We start from the raw sequence: 16,465 nt of genomic DNA, 5'->3' as shown, positions 1-16,465 counted from the left end.
ACACCTTTCTACTAGCTAATATGTACACATACTTTGTGTTCATCTGGTATATTTCAGATAGTTTGGGGGTTTTGTTGAACCAAGGAAATGGAATTCTTACCTAGTCCCAAACTCTTCAGTTTAAACTGTTCAACATACATTTGATATCATAATGTAAATTGTATTTTCTATATAGTATTTGCAAAAATTTTTCTTCGGTAGGTTCTTAGCTAATGCACAAATTGATATTTATTTATCTATTTTGCTTTGTCGCTGTCCCCCGTGTTAGCGAGATAACGCAAGGAAACAGACGAAAGAAATGGCCCAACCCACCCACATACACATATATATACATACATGTCCACACACGCAAATCCACATACCTATACATCTCAACGTATACATACATATACAAACACAGACATATACATATATACACATGTACATAATTCATACTGTCTGCCTTATTCATTCCCATCGCCACCCCGCCACACATGAAATAACACCTCCCTCCCCCCCCCATGTGCGCGAGGTAGCACTAGGAAAAGACAACAAAGGCCACATTCGTTCACACTCAGTCTCTAGCTGTCATGTAATGATGCACTGAAACCACAGCTCCCATTCCACATCCAGGCCCCACAAAACTTTCCATGGTTTACCCCAGACGCTTCACATGCCCTGGTTCAATCCATTGACAGTACGTCGACCTCAGTATACCACATCGTTCCAATTCACTCTATTCCTTGCACGCCTTTCACCATCCTGCATGTTCAGGCCCTGATCACTCGAAATCTTTTTCACTCCATCTTTCCACCTCCAATTTGGTATCCCACTTCTCCTCGTTCCCTCCACCTCTGACACATATATCCTCTTGGTTAATCTTTCCTCATTCTCTCCATGTGACCAAACCATTTCAAAACACCCTCTTCTGCTCTCTGAACCACACTTTTTTTATTACCACACATCTCTCTTACCCTATTATTACTTACTCGATCAAACCACCTCACACCACATATTGTCCTCAAACATCTCATTTCCAGCACATCCATCCTCCTCCGCACAACTCTATCCATAGCCCATGCCTCGCAACCATATAACACTGTTGGAACCACTATTACTTCAAACATACCCATTTTTGCTTTCCGAGATAATGTTCTAGACTTCCACACATTCTTCAACGCTCCCAGAACTTTCACCCCCTCCCCCACTCTATGATTCATTTCTGCTTTCATGGTTCCATCCGCTGCCAAATCCACTCCCAGATATCTAAAACACTTCACTTCCTCCAGTTTTTCTCCATTCAAACTTACCTCCCAATTGACTTGTCCCTCAACCCTATTGTACCTAATAACCTAACTCTTATTCACATTTACTGTCAGCTTTCTTCTTTCACACACTTTACCAAACTCAGTCACCAGCTTCTGCAGTTTCTCAAACGAATCAGCCACCAGCACTGTATCATCAGCGAACAACAACTGACTCACTTCCCAAGCTCTCTCATCCACAACAGAGTGCATGTAACCACAAGGAACCTTTCTCCAGGGGCTCCTGTAGCTTCAAGTCTGCACTCTCATAACAAGCAAAGAAAGCATGGACTCCTATGAGGTGAAAAGTTCTTCGATGGGATTTTATATCCATGATGCAACCTTGCTGAAGAAGTCCAACCACAAGCATGTGGAGTCCTTTAATGCTCAAGTAAAGAATGATACAATAAATATGAGCTGACAGGCTGGTAGGCATAAAAGGAGTGACTAAAAAAAAAAAAAGCTACAAAAGACAGACATGAGGAAAAAATAGGTAAGTAAACTACTAAACGGTCTTCAAACAAAGTGAAAATAATTTATAAACTTCAGATACATTGATTATCATGAAGGGCAGACTGCTGAAATACTAACCTTGTAGTGTGGTAATACTTTTGTGGACACTCATAAGATGTGGCATAACCTGTTCTAAAGATCCTTGCCATTTACAAGAAGCTCCTGGGCAAGGGCACATATATGGACGGAATTCACAAGCATCTTCATGTTCCGTCTTGTCTGTGTGAAGTAAGGTTGCAGAACAACCAGAAGAAGAATATTTGCATGGGAACATTACTGTGGATGCCACTTTTTCCATTGCTAAATTTCTTATGTTTCCTGAAATGATGACATAAAAGTTACTGAAATATATACAACTCTTTTATGCTATCTGAGACAGCACTGGCAACTGGGGCCATAATCAAGGCCATCCCATTCATGCTCTCTCTCTCTCTCTCTCTCTCTCTCTCTCTCTCTCTATTTCTTTTTTTTATACATATTTGCCATTTCTCGCGTAAGCGAGGTGGTGTTAAGAACAGAAGAATGAGCCTTAGAGGGAATATCCTCACTTGGCCCCTTTCTCTGTTCCTTATTTAGGAAAATTGAAAATGGGAGGGGAGGATTTCCAGTCCCCTGCTCCCTCCCCTTTTAGTCGCCTTTTAAGACACGCAGGGAATACATGGGAAGTATTCTTTCTCCCCTGTCCCCAGGAATATATATATATATATATATATATATATATATATATATATATATATATATTCCCTGGGGACAGGGGAGAAAGAATACCTCCCACGTATTCCCTGCGTGTCGTAGAAGGCGACTAAAAGGGAAGGGAGCGGGGGGCTGGAAATCCTCCCCTCTCATTTTTTTTTTTCCAAAAGAAGGAACAGAGAAGAGGGCCAGGTGAGGATATTCCTTCAAAGGCCCAGTCCTCTGTTCTTAATGCTACCTCGCTATCACGGGAAATGGCGAATAGTATGAAAAAAATTCCCTTAAGACTCATAATTCAAAAATAATTCCTAGTTTTCAAAAGAAAGTTTCTTGGACTGAGCCGGCTGTTAGCCTATTTTCTTATATCTTCAGCTGATCACTCAAAGCTGAGTTCAGTCACACTAAAGGCATGGACTGGAGGGTTTTTTGTAATTATCTATTTGCAATGTTTGCAGAGAGTGTTACACTCAAGGTGCCCCATCTCTTGAACTTTCTCTACTCTCAAACAACTGAAATTTATGTATACTGTCTAAAATCATCCATGTCCTTGGTCATCTTATTCCATTCATCCACTACCCATATACTACAAAAGTACTTCTTTACATCATTTCAACAATTTTCTTGTTCAATTCCATGTTACGTCCTCTGATTGTTCTATCTCTATATCTCTCAAAGAACTGTTTACTGTCATTTTTCTGCTTTAAAAACTTAAAAGCTGTTTTTAGTTACCCTCACTCTTCTAAGGTAGATGAATTTAAAATCTCTACCCTTACCTTGTAACTCAGCTCTATTAATCCTTACAATATCCCTAATAATTGTGATTAATAGTAGTGCAAGACTCGCAAAGACTCAACAAATAAAGCTATAATGAGACCCACTACACAATGTTGGATCAAATCAAAGCACAAAAAGCAAAAGAAAATTTTTTATCCTTACCTAAAGGACCTCTGCATGTTGGACAGCATGTGAGTTTTGGTCGACATGTGGCACATACTAAATGTCCACTCTGGCACTGAAGAATTGGTGGTAAAACATAATCAAAACATACAGGACATTCAAAAAGACTGGCTAATTCTGTGTTGCCCCCAGGAGATGCACCTGAGGGAGGTGACTGGGGGTGCACCGCCCTCCCACTTTTACTTGCAAATGCACTCATTGTCACAAAATCAGGCTCTGAAATAAAAAAAATCTGCTTAAACATCAACTTGACCAGGAAGTATTATCGTATGACAAGAAACATTTGTTTTCAAAGATATAATGACACAGCGACACCCCACCCCATAGTCTGCCAGATTTTCTAAAACTCCATATTTTTGAAACAGCCATTTCAAATATGGATATTTTTTTCATACAACTGCCACTTCCCATATCAGCAATGTAGAGCCAAGAAAAGATGAAGAACATGGCCTCATTCACTCAAATCCACTCTGTAGTAGTCATGTATAATGTACTGACACCAGAGCCCCCATGTCCACAATCAAGCCCCACAGACCTTTCCATATTATCCCCCCAACCACTTCATATGCTTTAATTCAGCCCACAGACGGCATGTTATCCCCTGATACCTAGCTCTATTCCATGCACAATACACACTGCCTTGCTTGTTTAGGGACCAATCTTTCAAAGCATCTTTCCCTTCAAATTTTTCATCTCCTCCCCCTTTTCCTTATTTCTCAACAACTGACATGTATACTCTCTAAGTCATCCTTTCCTCATTCATTCATTCATTCTACATGTGACCAACCTATTTCAGCACACACTCGTCAACTCTTTCATACATACTCTTCTTTCTAACACACCCCTCTCTTATCTGGTCATTAATTTTTTGATCAACTTTGATCAACCTTCCTCACATCACATACTTTTCTCAAACATTTGTGTCCCAACACATTTCCCCCAGAAGTGGGGAGAGCTTTGAAGGAGAGGGAAAGTGTGGGTAAAAGCATTTTGCTTTAATGTAAGGAATTTATTTGTACCACATTCTTCAAAATCAATCAATGAGAATACAAACGGGATTAGTACCCATGCTGTCCTGAAAGTAATCTGCTTGGGCCTCCTCAGCAAATACATGGTCTTAGAGATTGCTGATAAAAAAACATACACCTAGCACATGTTTATGTTCTAAAAAGTTTCAAACTGTTAGCAAATCCATCTAAAACCTTCACAAAGCTCTACAGATTCCCATCAAGTGCCAGCTGGCATCCATCCTGTAGTCAGTACTATGTTAATTACAGCAAAAGAGTGAAATATACAACAGACCTTATTGTTGGTTATACAATCTTACTGTAATGATAAGGAGGTGAAACTTCCTTTCGCCAGAAAGAGCACCTACTGGAGAACTGCTATATCACTGATGAAGTTGTACTGATTCCATCCATGACTGGCAATCAATTGTCACACGTCATGCCACAGATATTCAATGCCAAAAGACATGATCAATCATAGACATTTCACAACAGTTCTACAGAATATTAAAATCGATATTTATCGATAACAATCATCATCCCTTTTCCCCAATAGAAATAAATTCCAAATCCTATTGGACATATTAATGCTTTAAAAAAACTATTCCCTTTATTTCACAGAACAAAATAGCAAACTAAAGGTGTCAGAATCCAGGTGAGATAGAATATACTTAGAGAAATGTCAACTCCTCTTATGTTTTTGGAAAACAGCAGTTACCTAACCTATCCCTCATTTTCCTCTCCAACCTTACGATGCTTGATGTTATACTGTATGTAAAAATAAGGGTTCGTATCCTCCTACATGAAGGAAATCAGCAAATGATAGAATGCACATTTCATGTTTTGTGCTCTGAAATGTAAATAATGTTTCTTTTCATTGTGTCATTATACTCAACGTTACTGCATTAATCTATTATCCCTACATTTTCCCTCTCCTTCACAAGCTCCTTGTAACTGAAATGCTTTTTATTGAAAGATACGACATAATACTGCTGAAGAACAAAGATATCTTAATTTCCTATTCTTACATGAAGCACAAAATTCATTAAAGGTGAATGAAGGTCCCAAAGATAGAACACGCACATCTTTCTGATACATTACCTAATTCATGTCAGTTAGGTTAAGCTGGATTAGTTCAAGTTAGGCTAGGTTAGATTATGTTGGCTTACCTTACTCTGAGAAAATCAATAACCAAACCTTATATTTTGCATTTCTAAACATTCATCAGAAGATAAGTAAGAATCTAGATGGCACTACACTATTCTTGTGTATGTTAGCTGATTCACCTTCAAATAAGGTGGGACAAGAAAAGTATTTACCACAACAAAATAATTTCCAGTAATTTTCTTATATATATGCATTTCCTTTCATATTTCACATAACCTAATATTAATGGAAACAATGTGAATTTTGCTCATAACATTTTTCTTCATGTCTTCATTCAACTTCCAAATGCCCTATCTCCTTAGTCCTGAGAGCATTTCTGTCATGAAGTGACAGTGGTAGATATACATATCACTTCTACGATGAAAGGAGTCTTTAGCATTCGTATCCTAAATCTGACTGAAGGTGTTGGTTCCCCTTGCTAAGAGTTCAGGTCACATGGGGTCAAAGAGCTTAGCCCCTTGGTTTGGGTTGGGCTTGGTTAGATTTGGGTTCATTTTTCAGTTCATAAAAGCACACATTTTCTCTGTTTCAAGTCCTCTCTCCACCACTGCTGGGGGATTCACCTTGTACCACTCACTCTTCTGAAAGTCATTTAGAAATATCATACCTGTGTTGCACTGCAGGAAAATACCTCATTTGCTACAAATTTTGTTGAATAGTAAGAGATTGTTATAGAAACCTCTTAGTACACTGTGGTTTTCCACTTCAATGATATAACTGTTCCGAATCTTAACCTTTATCAATGTTTTGTGTCCCAGTTCTGCTGACAAGAGGTCGTTGCTACACAATCTCCCCCAACTGGAGACCCTGCCCACTACCACTACGTCAATTAGCCAAAGATAAGTACTGTTAATTACTTCCTGTATAGTTATAATGTAAAACATCGGTGGTACATAATGAAACTTTCTAAAATTGTTTTTCTTTCTAAAGAAGTTATAAATATTTGGGAAATACAACTGATACGTTATCTTGCAAGAAGGCCTACAACCTTTGTGCAATTTGTCTTATTCCACTTTATGAAACTTGTATGAATAGGATGCAATAATTTTTCAATTGCATTAATTAGTTATATATTAACATCTTTAATAAAACATAGTCTTAACTAAATCCGATTTCTTCATAGCTGACGGGACTTTACAACACATGCAAGTTACAATTTCATCGATATCAAGCATCATATTCACTTAAATACGCCAAACCACCTTCAGATTACAATATCACTATCCAAGATCTTTGATCTCAAAATCAAAGTTGACATTCATTTTGAAATTCGGTGAAGAAATATTACATTACGAAATAAGAAAATTCTGTATTTACGATCTACGACCTACAAACTTTTTCCCCACACCATACTGCTCAGAGTCACACATAAATAGCTTTGAAACAAACACATGGGGCTTCTGGATCAAGTAATCTGGACTATTACCTCATATGTGTATTTGTTTTGATGGTGGCAGAGTGAGTGAGTCACCAGTGCTCGGCCATAACACGTCTTCTGCTGACAACATTGATCACGGCCACACCACCTCACCCCGCCATGTTCAAAACTCATAATTATCGATCGGCATTGCTATACATTTTGTCTTCATAGAATTCTTTCTGTCTCTCTGGTTTTGTTAACCAGGGAGACACATAGAGCATTCATTAAATCAAAGGTAAAAATAATAAAAAGAAGATTGGTTCCGGTAAGGGTACATTTATGATGTTAAGTAAATCTACTGAATATATCAACGCAAGCCAATTTGTGCCTTAGATATAGCATTCTTCCTATATAGAATCCAAATGATTTCATTATGTCAGTCATCCTTAATCAGCAAGTCCTACTGCGATCTGTGGAAAAAAATCAATTCATTATGATTCCTAACCTCAAGCAACTCTTGCCTGCTGAACTGAAAGAATGGACAAATTTTTCTTTCTGCGCCTTAGATAGAGCCACTCACAACTTATTTATTCGATGAGTAGGAGGATCTTAGAAATAATGCTATTATTGAGTTGCAACCATTTGAAGAAAATGACAGAGTTACAAAGGCTCCTTTTTGGGGTTACCTACTGACCCCCGGTACTTAAAGGGAAGCACACACCAACATAATCTTTAAAAGTCCTAGCATCTTTTCATGTAAATTGACCATTTTTAACACCATATTTGTATTCTGCATGAAAATTACTTCTAAAAATGAACTATTAAAGGAAATCTATTTTTTCTGAGAAAATGCCAAAAACTGAAGGTATTTGTCGGCTCCCAAAACTTTTTGTTTCAAAATTGAAATAATCATGGAAAATATATCATAATGCTCTTTGTTACCGATACATACCCAGTCAATACGATGCAAAAGAACAGAAAATATTTTAAAACTGACATGAAATAACAGGTTACATGGATGCCATAAAGACGACTAAACGATTTTTTAACACCAAATTTATATTCTGCATGAAAAAACTTCTTATATTGAGTTTTTAAAGGATATCTAGTTTTTGAGAAAAATGCCAAAAATGGAAGATATCCTTCAGGGATTTTTCAGCTGAAAAACTTTTCGTTTCAAAATTGAAAGATAAGATATTCAAACATTTCTATACCTGAATTAATTACGGAAAATATGTCATATTGCTCTCAGTTACCGATACATACTCAGTGAATACGATGCAAAGAAGCAGAAAATATTCTGAAATTTACTTCATTTAACAGGTTGAATAAATATCATCAAAACGAGTAAACGATTTTTTAACACCAGATTTGTATTCTGCATGAAAAATACTTCTAAAAATGAATTATTCCAGGAAATCTATTTTTCTGAGAAAAAAGCCAAAAACTTTTTGTTTAGAAATTGAGATTATATATTCATTCACTTCTACACTTGAGATAATTATGGAGAATATATCATAATGTGGCGATGGGAATAAATAAAGGCAGACAGTAGGAATTATGTACACGTGTATATATGTATATGTCTGTGTGTTTATATACATGTATACGTTGAGATGGGTTTTTTTTTCATACTATTCGCCATTTCCCGCGATAGCGGGGCAGCGTCAAGAACAGAGCACTGGGCCCCTGAGGGAACATCCTCACCTGGCCCCCCTCTCTGTTCCCTCCCTTGGAAAATCAAAAAAAAAAAAAGAAAGAGAGGGGAGGATTTCCAGCCCCACGCTCCCTTCCCTTTTAGTCGCCTTCTACGATACGCAGGGAATATGTGGGAAGTATTCTTTCTCCCCTATCCCCAGGGATAACGTTGAGATGTATAGGAATGTATATTTGCGTGTGTGGACGTGTATGTATATACATGTGTATGTGGGTGGGTTGAGCCATTCTTTCGTCTGTTTCCTTGCGCTACCTCGCTAACGCGGGAGACAGCGACAAAGCAAAATAAATTAAATGATTAAATATCATAATGCTCTCTGTTACCAATACATACCCAGTAAATACGATGCAAAGGAGCAGAAAATATTTTATATTTGACCTCAATTAACAGGTTAATTGAATATCATAAACACAACTAAACGATTTTTTAACACCAGATTTGTATTCTGTATATCAAGAACTTCTTATAATGAGTTTTTGAAGGATATCTATTTTTCTAAGAAAAATGCCAAAAATCAAAGGGAATTTTTTACCTCCAAAAACATTCTGTTTCAAAATTGAAAGATAAGATATTGAAACACTTCTATACTTTAAACAATTATGGAAAATATATCATAATGCTCTCAGTAACCGATGCATACCCAGTAAATACGATGCAAAGGAATAGAAAACATTCTGAAATTGATTTCATTTAACATGTTAAATGACATTATAGAGAAGACTAAACGATTTTTTAACACAAGATTTGTATTCTGCATGAAAAATAGTTCTATTAATGAATTATTATAGGAAATAAATTTTTTCAGAGAAAAATGCCAAAAATTAAAAACAATATAGTTCAGGGTGTTTTTCAGCTTCTAAAGCTTTTTGTTTGAAAATTGAGTGATAAGATGTTCAAACACTTCTATAATTGAAATAATCATGGAGAATATGTCATAATGCTCTCCGTTACCGATACATACCTAGTTAATAAGATGGAAAGGAATAGAAAATTTTCTAAAATTGACTTTTTTCAACAGGTTCAATGAACATTAAAAAGACGACTGAACGATATTTTAACACCATATTTGCATTCTGTATGAAAGCATCTTCTTATGTAGATTTTTAAAGGAAATCTATTTTTGCTGAAAAAAGTGCCATAAATTGAAGGTAATCAATAGTTTGGGAAATATTTTAGCTCAAAAACTTTTTGTTTCAAAATTGAAAGATAAGATATTCAAATGATTCTATACTTGAAATAATCATGGAAAATATATAATAATGCTCTCAGTTACCTATACTTCCCCAGTTAATACGATGGAAAGGAAAAGAGAATATTCTGTACTTGACTTTATTTAACAGGCTCAATGAACATTATAAAGACGAATAAACGACTTTTTAACACCATATTTGTATTCTGCATGAAAGCATCCTCTTATTTAGAGTTTTTAAAGGAAATCTATTTTTCTGAGTAAAATGCCAAAAATTGAAGGTAATAGTTCAGGGAATATTTTAGCTCAAAAATCTTTTTGTTTCAAAATTGAAAGATAAGATATTCAAATACTTCTATACTTGAAATAATCATGGAAAATGTATCGTAATGCTTTCAGTTACGGATACATACCCAGTTAAAACGATGGAAAGGAATAGAAAATTTTCTGAAATTGACTTCATTTAAATGGCTCAATGATCATTATAAAGAAGAATAAGCGATTTTTTAACACCAGATTTGTATTGTGCATGAAAGCAACTTCTTATGTTGAACTTTTAAAGGAAATCTATTTTTCTGAGAAAAATGCCAAAAATTGAAGGTAATAGTTCAAGGAATATTTTAGCTCAAAAAACTTTTTGTTTCAAAATTGAGAGATACGATATTAGAATACTTCTATACTTGAAATAATCATGGAAAATATATCATAATGCTCTCAGATACCGATACATACCCAGTTAATACGATGGAAAGGAATACAAAATATTCTGAAATTGACTTTATTCAACGGGTTCAATGAACATCATAAAAACGATTAAACAATTTTTTAGCACCATTTTTGTATTCTGCACGAAAGCATCATCTTATTTAGAGTTTTTGAAGGAAATCTATTTTTCTGAGTAAAATGCCAAAAATTGAAGGTAATAGTTCAGGGAATACTTTAGCTCAAAAAACTTTTTGTTTCAAAATTGAAAGATAAGATATTTAAATATTTCTACACTTGAAATAATCATGGAAAATATATCATAATGCTCTCAGTTACCGATACATACCCGGTTAATACAATGGAAAGGAATAGAAAATATTTTGAAATTGACTTTATTCAACGGGTTCCATGATCATTATAAAGACGACTAAACGATTTTTTAACACCATATTTGTATTCTGCATGAAAGCATCCTCTTATGTAGAGTTTTTAAAGGAAATCTATTTTTCTGAAAAAAATGCCAAAAATTGAAGGGAATATTTTAGCTCAAAAATCTTTTTGTTTCAAAATTGAAATATAAGATATTCAAATATTTCTACACTTGAAATAATCATGGAAAATATATCATAATAATCTCAGTTATCGACACATACCCAGTAAATACGATGGAAAGAAGAGACAATATTCTGAAATTGACTTTATTCAACGGGTTCAATGAACATTATAAAGAAGACTAAACGATCTTTTAACACCATATTTGTATTGTGCATGAAAGCATCTTCTTATGTAGAGTTTTTAAGGGAAATCTATTTTTCTGAGAAAAATGCCAAAAATTGAAGGTAATAGTTCAGGGAATATTTTAGCTTAAAAAACGTTTTGTTTCAAAATTGTAAAATAAGACATTCAAATACTTCTATACTTGAAATAATCATGGAAAATGTATCGTAATGTTTTCAGTTACCGATATATACCCAGTTAAAACGATGGAAAGGAATAGAAAATTTTCTGAAACTGACTTGTTTTAACAGGCTCAATGAACATTATAAAGACGAATAAATGATTTTTTAACACCACATTTGTATTGTGCATGAAAGCAACTTCTTATGTTGAACTTATAGAGGAAATCTATTTCTCTGAGAAAAACGCTTAAAATTGAAGGTAATAGCTCAGGGAATATTTTAGCTCAAAAAACTTTTTGTTTCAAATTTGAGAGAGAAGATATTCAAATACTTCTATATTTGAAATAATCATGGAAAATATATCATAATGCTCTCAGATACCGATACATACCCAGTTAATACGATGGAAAGGAATAGAAAATATTCTGGAATGGACTTTATTCAACGGGTTCAATGAACATTTTAAAGACGACTAAACGATTTTTTAACACCATATTTGTATTCTGCATGAAAGCATCTTCTTATGGTGAGTTTTTAAAGGAAATCTATTTTTCTGAAAAAGATGCCAAAAATTTTAGCTCAAAAAACTTTTTGTTTCAAAATTGAAAGACAATATATTCAAATACTTCTATACTTGAAATAATCATGGAAAATTTATCATGATGATCACAGTTACTGATACATACCCAGTTAATACGATGGAAAGGAATAGAAATTTTTCTGATAATTACTTTTTTTTAACAGGCTCAATGAACATTATAAAGAAGAATAAACGATTTTTTAACACCAGATTTGTATTATTGATGAAAACAACTTCTTATATTGAGCTTTTAAAAGAAATCTATTTTTCTGAGAAAAATGCCAAAAATTTTAGTTCAAAAAACTTTTGTTTCAAAACTGAGAGATAAGATATTAAAATACTTCTATAATTGAAATAATCATGGAAAATATATCATAATGCTCTCAGATGCCGATACATACCCAGTTAATACGATGGAAAGGAATAGAAAATAATCTGAAATTAACTTTATTCAAAGTGTTCAATAACATTATAAAGAAGAATAAACGATCTTTTGAAAACATTTGTATTCTGCATGAAAGCATCTTCTCATGTACAGTTTTTACAGGAAATCTATTTTTCTGAAAAAAAATGCCAAAATTTGAAGGTATTAGTTCAGGGAATATTTTTGCTCAAAAAACTTTTTGCTTCAAAATTGAAAGATAAGATATTCAAATACTTCTATACTTGAAATAATCATGGAAAATGTATCATAATGCTCTCAGTTACCGATACATACCCAGTTAATACGATGGAAAGGAAAAGAGAATATTCTTAAATTGACTTTATCTAACAGGCTCAATGAACATTATAAAGAAGAATAAACGATCTTTTAATACCATATTTGTATTCTGCACGAAAGCAACTACTTATATCGAGCTTTTAAAAGAAATCTCTTTTTCTGAGAAAAATGCCAAAAATATTTTACCTCAAAAACTTTTTTCTTTCAAAATTGAAAGATAAGATATTCAAATACTTCTATACTTGAAATAATCATGGAAAATATATCATAATGCTCTCAGATACCGATACATACCCAGTTAATACGATGGAAAAGAATACAAAATATTCTGAAATTGACTTTATTCAACGGGTTCAATGAACATTATAAAGACGACTAAACGATTTTTTAACACCATATTTGTATTCTGCATGAAAGTATCTTCTTATTTAGAATTTTTAAAGGAAATCTATTTTTCTGAGAAAAATGCCAAAAATTGAAGGTAATAGTTCAGGGAATATTTTAGCTCAAAAAACTTTTTGTTTCCAAATTGAAAGATAAGATATTCAAATACTTCTATACTTGAAATAATCATGGAAAATGTATCATAATGATCTCAGTTACTGATACATACCAGTTAATACGATGGAAAGGAATAGAAATTTTCTGAAATTGACTTTTTTTAACAGGCTCAATGAACATTATAAAGACGAATAAACGATTTTTTAACACCAGATTTGTATTGTGCATGAAAGCAACTTCTTATGTTGAACATTTAAAGGAAATCTATTTTTCTGAGAAAAATGCTTAAAATTGAGGTAATAGTTCAGGGAATATTTTAGCTCAAAAAACTTTTTGTTTCAAAATTGAAAGATAAGATATTCAAATACTTCTATATTTGAAATAATCATGAAAAATTTATCATAATGCTCTCAGATACCGATACATACCCAGTTAATACGATGGAAAGGAATAGAAAATATTCTGAAATTGACTTTATTCAACGGGTTCAATGAACATTATAAAGACGACTAAACGATTTTTTAACACCATATTTGTATTCTGCATGAAAGCATCTTCTTATGTACAGTTTTTAAAGGAAATCTATTTTTCTGAAAAAAAAATGCCAAAAATTGAAGGTAATAGTTCAGGGAATATTCTAGCTCAAAAAACTATTTGTTTCAAAATTGAAAGATAAGATATTCAAATACTTCTATACTTGAAATAATCATGGACAATGTATCATAATGATCTCACTGATACATACCCATTTAATACGATGGAAAGGAATAGAAATTTTTTTGAAATTGACTTGTTTTAACAGGCTCCTTGAACATTATAAATATAAATAAACTATTTTTTAACACCAGATTTGTATTCTGCATGAAGACAACGTCATATGTTAAGCTTTTAAATGAAATCTATTTTTCTGAGAAAAATGCCAAAAATGAATATTTTAGCTCAAAAAACTGTTTGTTTCAAAATAGAGAGATAAGATATTGAAATGCTTCTATACTTGAAATAATCATGGATAATATATCACAATGCTCTGAGATACCGATACATACCCAGTTAATACGATGGAAAGAAACAGAAAATAATCTGAAATTAACTTTATTCAAAGGGTTCAATGAACATTATAAAGACGACTAAACGATTTTTTAACACCTGCATGAAAGCATCTTCTTATGTAGAGTTTTTACAGGAAATCTATTTTTCTGGGAAAAATGCCAAAAATTGAAGGTAATAGTTCAGGGAATATTTTAGCTCAAAAAACATTTTATTAAAAATTGAAAGATAAGATATTCAAATACTTCTATACTTGAAATAATCATGGAAAATGTATCATAATGATTGCAGTTACTGATACATACCCATTTAATACGATGGAAATTTATAGAAAATTTTCTGAAATTGACTTGTTTTAACAGGCTCGATGAACATTATAAAGTAAAATAAACGATTTTTTAACACCAGATTTGTATTCTGCATGAAAACAACTTTATATGCTGGGCTTTTAAAGGAAATCTATTTTTCTGAGAAAAATGCCAAAAATTGAAGGTAATAGTTCAGGGAATATTTTAGCTCAAAAATCTTTTTGTTTCAAAATTGAAAGATAAGATATTCAAATATTTCTACACTTGAAATAATCATGGAAAATATATCATAATAATCTCAGGTACCATATATACCCAGTAAATACGATGGAAAGGAATAGAAAATATTCTGAAATTGACTTTATTCAACGGGTTCAATGAACATTATAAAGACGACTAAACGATTTTTTAACACCATATTTGTATTCTGCATGAAAGCATCTTCTTATGTAGAGTTTTTAAAGGAAATCTATTTTTCTGAGAAAAATGTCAAAAATTGAAGGTAATAGTTCAGGGAATATTTTTGGCTTCAAAAATTATTTGTTTCAAAATTGAAAGATAAGATATTCAAATACTACTATACTTGAAATAATGATGTAAAATGTATCGTAATGCTTTCAATTACCGATACTTACCCAGTTAAAACGATTGAAAGGAATAGAAAATTTTTCTGAAATTGACTTGTTTTAACAGGCTCAATGAACATTATAAATATGAATAAACGATTTTTTAACACGAAAATTGTATTGTGCATGAAAACAACTTCTTATGTTGAACATTTAAAGGAAATCTATTTTTCTGAGAAAATTGCCAAAAATTGAAGGGAATATTTTAGCTGAAAAAACTTTTTGTTTCAAAACTGAAAGATAAGATATTCAAATACTTCTATATTTGAAATTATTATGAAAAATATATCATAACGCTCTCAGATACCGATACGTACTCAGTTAATACGATGGAAAGGAATAGAAAGTATTCTTAAACTGACTTTATTCAACGGGTTGAATGAACTTTATAAAGACGACTAAACGATTTTTTAACACCGCATTTGTATTCTGCATGAAAGCATCTTATGTACAGTTTTTAATCTATATTTAATCTATATTTCTGAAAAAAAATGCCAAAAATTGAAGGTAATAGTTCAGAGAATATTCTAGCTTAAAAAAAATTTTGTTTCAAAATTGAAAGATAAGATATTCAAATACTTCTATACTTGAAATAATCATGGACAATGTATCATAATGATCTTAGTTACTGATACATACCCAGTTAATACGATGGAAAGGAATAGAAATTTTTGTGAAATTGACTTTTTTTTTTAACAGGCTCAATGAACATTATAACGACGAATAAACGATTTTTTTTACACCAGGTTTGTATTGTGCATGGAAACAACTTCTTATGTTGAGCTTTTAAAGTAAATCTATTTTTCTGAGAAAAATGACAAAAATTGAAGGTAATAGTTCAGGGAATATTTTAGCTCAAGAAACTTTGAGAGATAAGACATTCAAACACTTCTATACTTGAAATAATCATAGAAAATATATCATAATGCTCTCAGATACCGATACATACCCAGTTAATACGATGGAAACAAATAGAAAATAATCTGAAATTAACTTTATTCAACGGGTTCAATGAACATTATAAAGACGAAAACGATTTTTTAACACCATATTTTTATTCTGCATGAAAGCATCTTCTTATGTAGAGTTTTTAAAGGAAATCTATTTTTCTGAGAAGAATGCCAAAAATTGAAGGTAATAGTTCAGCGAATACTTTTGGCTTCAAAAACTTTTTGTTTGAAAATTGAAAGAT

General features: G+C 32.8%; 1 protein-coding gene across 3 annotated transcripts in view; it reads right to left on the bottom strand.

The window, feature by feature from the left end:
• sina (seven in absentia) overlaps positions 1–16,465 on the bottom strand; it is a 271,097-nt gene that overhangs the window by 22,113 nt on the left and 232,519 nt on the right. For 2 of the 3 annotated variants that reach the window (XR_011713486.1, XM_071668054.1), the window contains exons 2-3: positions 3,426–3,662; positions 1,875–2,114 (exon numbers count right to left, since the gene is read on the bottom strand). Coding sequence is in view for 2 of the 3 variants with exons in the window: in XM_071668054.1 (XP_071524155.1) it covers positions 1,875–2,114; positions 3,426–3,662 (477 nt within the window). In the remaining variant the exon portion in view is untranslated. Of the gene's footprint in view, positions 1–1,874; positions 2,115–3,425; positions 3,663–7,046; positions 7,166–16,465 lie in introns of those variants that run through there. The other variant, XM_071668055.1, reaches the window with a different exon arrangement.

This window comes from Panulirus ornatus, chromosome 12, assembly GCF_036320965.1.
Source record: "Panulirus ornatus isolate Po-2019 chromosome 12, ASM3632096v1, whole genome shotgun sequence".
Lineage (NCBI taxonomy): Eukaryota > Metazoa > Arthropoda > Malacostraca > Decapoda > Palinuridae > Panulirus > Panulirus ornatus.
Note: the sequence above shows the minus strand (reverse complement) of the source record. Positions and strands in the feature narration are given on the sequence as shown.